The 4,585-nt window shown below is 35.6% G+C and overlaps 1 protein-coding gene across 1 annotated transcript; it reads left to right on the top strand.

Moving 5' to 3' along the window:
* Positions 1-1,463: 1,463 nt before the first annotated feature.
* LOC145320358 (uncharacterized) lies at positions 1,464-4,296 on the top strand. The gene is made up of 4 exons (XM_080162774.1): positions 1,464-1,574; positions 2,183-2,230; positions 2,787-2,861; positions 3,659-4,296. The coding sequence occupies exons 1-4, from the start codon at positions 1,561-1,563 to the stop codon at positions 4,113-4,115; spliced, it is 594 nt and encodes a 197-aa protein (XP_080018900.1). The 5' UTR covers positions 1,464-1,560; the 3' UTR covers positions 4,116-4,296.
* The last annotated feature ends 289 nt before the right edge of the window (positions 4,297-4,585 follow it).

Here is a 4,585-nt window from a genome sequence, read left to right as displayed (position 1 = left end):
CATTTAAGTGGTTTCAGAGACCAAAATAATTTTTAATTCTCGAAAGAATTTCTACTTGAAGGTCTTTATAGTGTTTATGAAAAAGGGGGTAATGAACTACTCTAATATGACGTCATTCAGGATACTTTGGCCAAAAGTAAATTTATTATCTTTTTTTATAGACACTTTAAAGAGCTTCAATCTACTTATAAACTTGTCGTTTGTGAGTATTTTGTCGATTTTATTGTATGACAAAAGTGTGCCTTTATTAAAATGATCAATATAGCTGAGATTTTCGATTCTCCCCACTTATTTTGAAACAAAATAAAAAAAGTAAAGTGGAAGATTAATGTTTCTCATATTCATTCGAATCCGGTGGATAGGAACCGGTTCTCATCCATACGAAAAAAACTATATGTCTAGCATCGTATTATATATCCATCTTTCTACGAATATAAAAATGTACAATCATAAGATAAAAACCATTTTTTTAGCCCGTGCCTTCGGCACCTGTAATTCTATATCCGCGGAAAGATGTTTATAATACGATGCGAGAAATAACTATTCCTTCTTATATTATGTTAGGCTAGATTAGGTTATTATTAGATTTGGTTCTAGGCCCCCAAAATTTTAGAACTCCAATGCTCTATAGTCTATTTAAGGGAAAGCACAAACTATTTATATGATACAATATATGTATAACTAGCGGCTACGCCCCTAGAGGCCTCTAGTGGCACTTTAAATGCTTTTTCATATTAAAAATTCAAAATATGGCTATTTTACGTTTGACGTTTATTTTTCGTTGAACTCTCTTTCTAAAATCGAAAAATTAAAAAAAAAATTAATTTCTCTAGGGAGGGTGGTGGTACCCTCCCCCAAAATAGTTATAAACCTTCCCGGGACATATGAGAATCTACCCTGTTAAGGAGAACCCGATCGGTTCAGTGGTTAGCGAGATCCTTCGGTACAAACACACAAACACACAGACACACAAACACACAGACACACAAACATCCTGTTACTTTAGTATAAGGATAACAACTAATTTGACTTTATCAAAGTGTTTGGTGTGAAAACTAGCTTTTCAGATAACGGTACTTTTCCTCTAAGTAACAAGCCACCACAAATGCCCACTCTTCAATCATTATAATAAAGTAACAGGATGTTTGTTTGTTTGTCTGTGTGTCTGTTTGTTTGTCTGTACCGAAGGATCTCGCTAACTGCTGAACAGATCGGGTCCTTCTTAACAGGGTAGCTTCTCATATGTCCTGGAAAGGTTTATAACTATTTTGGGGGTAAGTACCACCACCCTCCCCAGAGATATCGACAAAAATAAAAAAAAAAAAACAAGAAATGTGGAATTTTTGCTATAGCTAAAAACATAACTAACATCATCTACCGGCGAAAATAAAAATATTTTTGGTAAATAGCTAATTTTAAAATAGATTAAAAAAAATAACTCAAAGAGATTCTTCAATTTAGGAATTTGAGAATAGAGAGAGGGATCGGACTTCTGAAAAAATCCGCCAAGGATTTATTCTTTACGGAATAGTTGTTATTTCCTTAGTCATAACTGTTCTTATGGCTTATAAAAGGTATGTTTTTTTCTTTTTAATCCTTATATAAAAGTAATAGGATGTGTGCCTGTCTGTAGCGATCTCGCTAATCACTAAACCGATATGGTTCTCCTCTGCAATGAAGCTTCTCATAGGTTCTGGTTTATTGATTTGAGGGGAGTGAACGTTTATAATTATTTCTATGTTCGTAGCTTTTAAAGAAGAGGTAGAAATTCAGTGAAGCTCTTTAAAGTGCCTATAAAAAATGACGTATACAATACAAATGACCAATAATAGGCCAATACACAGACTAAATTACCAGGCAGGCCAGTATTTAGTTTAATTGACCAATAGTAGGCCAGTATGACGTCATTTTATATAGGCACAAGAAAAATCTTCAAAGTGGGTATGAAGCTAAAGATCTTGCTAGCCACTAGATCTGCTTCTGCTTTTCAGGGATTTTACCTTCTGTCCGTTTATTTCTTTTTAGTAAAAAAAAAATATTTTGGACGGGGGTCGGTAGAGTGGGGGGTGGGGTCAACTCTAAGTCTTGCGACTCAGGAAATCTTTATTATTTTAGTAAGTAGCCTTTTACAAAAATGGTGACCCCCTAAAACCTCTGAATCTCACTTTTATTTCTTTTTTAGATGTAGTGTTGTCATTTTTGAGAAGGCTGGGTTTTTTGAAGGCACAAAGTAAGTGTTTTTATTGATAATCGTTGCTTTCCTTCTACAGATGCCTCTTGAATACCTCATCACCCCCTCTTGCATTTAAAAAAAATATTTTGCGTATCCCTAAGACAGACTTCAAATATAGTTGCTGTTTATCTTTATTTAACCATAACTACTAGAGTTTAAAAATTTTAGTTGTAGTTGTAGTTATTAAATCTTAAGTTACAGACCAAAAAAATTACTACTTTATGGGATTGTTACAGAGCGAGAGAGAGAGGGGGCAATAACCTGTTTGTTTTTTTTTTACAAAAGTCCTCAAAGTTTTATAATAACATCTTCTTATTTGTTGGCTTGACAACTTTGGGAACTTTTAATGAATTTTAATTGGTAGGTTTATTAAATTGAGTGTCCATTCGTTATAACATCTAATTGTAATTTACAGAAAGGGTAATTTTGTGGATTAAAATTTTGGATGTACTTCAATTGGTCGGCCATTGTCTTACCTTTTTAGATCCATGGGTTGTTGCGAGGTCCATTGCAGCCTGCCTGGAAAGTCTATAATATTTTGTTATTTAATTAGTAGGAAAGATTCAGTGTTAACCATAGTCCACGAGGTCAGGAGGAACAATTCCAACAAGAAGGATCTTGAAAGAAGGTAATACAGACAAACAAACAGATATACAGACAGACGGACAGACAGACAGACAGACAGACGGAAAGTCAGACAGACAGATAGACAAAAAGGCAGACAAACATAAAGAGAGACGGACATATAGACAGACAGACAGACAAACAGACAGACAAACAGACGGACAGACAGACGGACAGACAGACGGACAGACAGACGGACAGACAGACGGACAGACAGACGGACAGACAGACAGACAGACAGACAGACAGACAGACAGACAGACAGACAGACAGACAGACAGACAGACAGACAGACAGACAGACAGACAGACAGACAGACAGACAGACAGACAGACAGACAGACAGACAGACAGACAGACAGACAGACAGACAGATAGACAGACAGACAGACAGACAGACGGACAGACAGACAAACAGACAGACAAACAGACAGACGGACAGACAGACGGACAGGCAGACGGACAGTCAGACAGACAAAAATGCAGACAGACAGACAGACTGACGGACAGACAGACTGACGGACAGACAGACAGAGAGACAGACGGACAGACAGACGGACAGACAGACAGACAGACGGACAGACACACGAAAAGTGTTAATCATAGTCCACGAGGTCAGAAGTAACGAAAATAAGAAACCAAACCCTATTTTATCTGGGAGGGGTGGGATAAAGTTTTCAATAATAAGCTTCACTGTAAAGAGGAACCATTTAGGTCAAGTAGGTAATCGAGATCTTAAGTTACATACAAAAACACAGACATCCTGTTACTTTTATATAATATTTTGAATTTATATTTATAGGATATCCTTACCAGCCTTCACCAAAGAAGACAGCATCAAGAAGAAAGCCAAACGCCAATATTCCCTAGGAAACTCGACAAACAAACAACCATCGACAAATCAAAGCTGCGGACTGACATCTGTCGACATGTCCATATTTAGTTGTCGACGATTTTCTGTGGACCAAACTATTTGTGGCAGACTTACGTCAGTAGAACAATCCTGGCATTTCTATAGCCGACGTACATCTGTCGATCAGTCAAATGTTAGTCGACAATCATATAAAAAAAGTCGGGGAAAACTCAATGATTGTATGTCGATATACAGCCGTCGAGTTTCTATCGATACTATCAACCGTCGAATTTATTTGGCCAACAAAACGCCAAACTACAAAAGAAGATTTTCCGTTGATCACTCGATTTATAATCGATTGACTGTTGTTGACCAAAAACAAAAAATTGTCGGCGACTTTCAGTAGATCAAACCTGCAATCAACGACGTTATTCGGTGGATCAGTCTTGCTACTATCAAGGCATATCCGAAATTCCCTAAATATCAGATGTTTTGTACGGTAAATTGATGTACATATTCAAATTATGATAAACAAAATTAACCCTTATGTAGATTGTAATTGGTGAAAAAGTATAAACATTACTAGTTTGCACATCCCAATAAAGATTTTCTATAACCAAGTCAACGAAAATTAAAAATTAAAGCCCTCTTCCTATCTTTGTAGAGAGTTTTTTTTTATTTTTTTTAAATTTTAGTTGCACTAGTTTATAATAATTTTTTATTCAATTATTAATTTAGTATATAAATATGTATAATGTATATGTATAAAAGTGTATAATGTAAAAATGGTACTTTTCTACAAAATGCCGGTCAAGCACTGAAAACCCCTAATCGTGTTTTTTAATAAATGGAAAATTATTTATTTTTCTCTCTGTT

Source organism: Acartia tonsa, chromosome 5 (genome assembly GCF_053477335.1).
Source record: "Acartia tonsa isolate MP-2025a chromosome 5, ASM5347733v1, whole genome shotgun sequence".
Lineage (NCBI taxonomy): Eukaryota > Metazoa > Arthropoda > Copepoda > Calanoida > Acartiidae > Acartia > Acartia tonsa.
The sequence above is the reverse complement of the archived record's forward strand: the minus strand, read 5'-3'. Positions and strand labels throughout refer to the sequence as shown.

Bases quoted from the DNA above. Each gene is read 5' to 3' on its own strand.
- LOC145320358 (XM_080162774.1), top strand. The intron at 2,231-2,786 runs GTAAGTGTTTTT...TTATTTAATTAG, and splicing joins GGGTTTTTTGAAGGCACAAA to TAGGAAAGATTCAGTGTTAA. The intron at 2,862-3,658 runs GTAATACAGACA...TTATATTTATAG, and splicing joins AAGAAGGATCTTGAAAGAAG to GATATCCTTACCAGCCTTCA.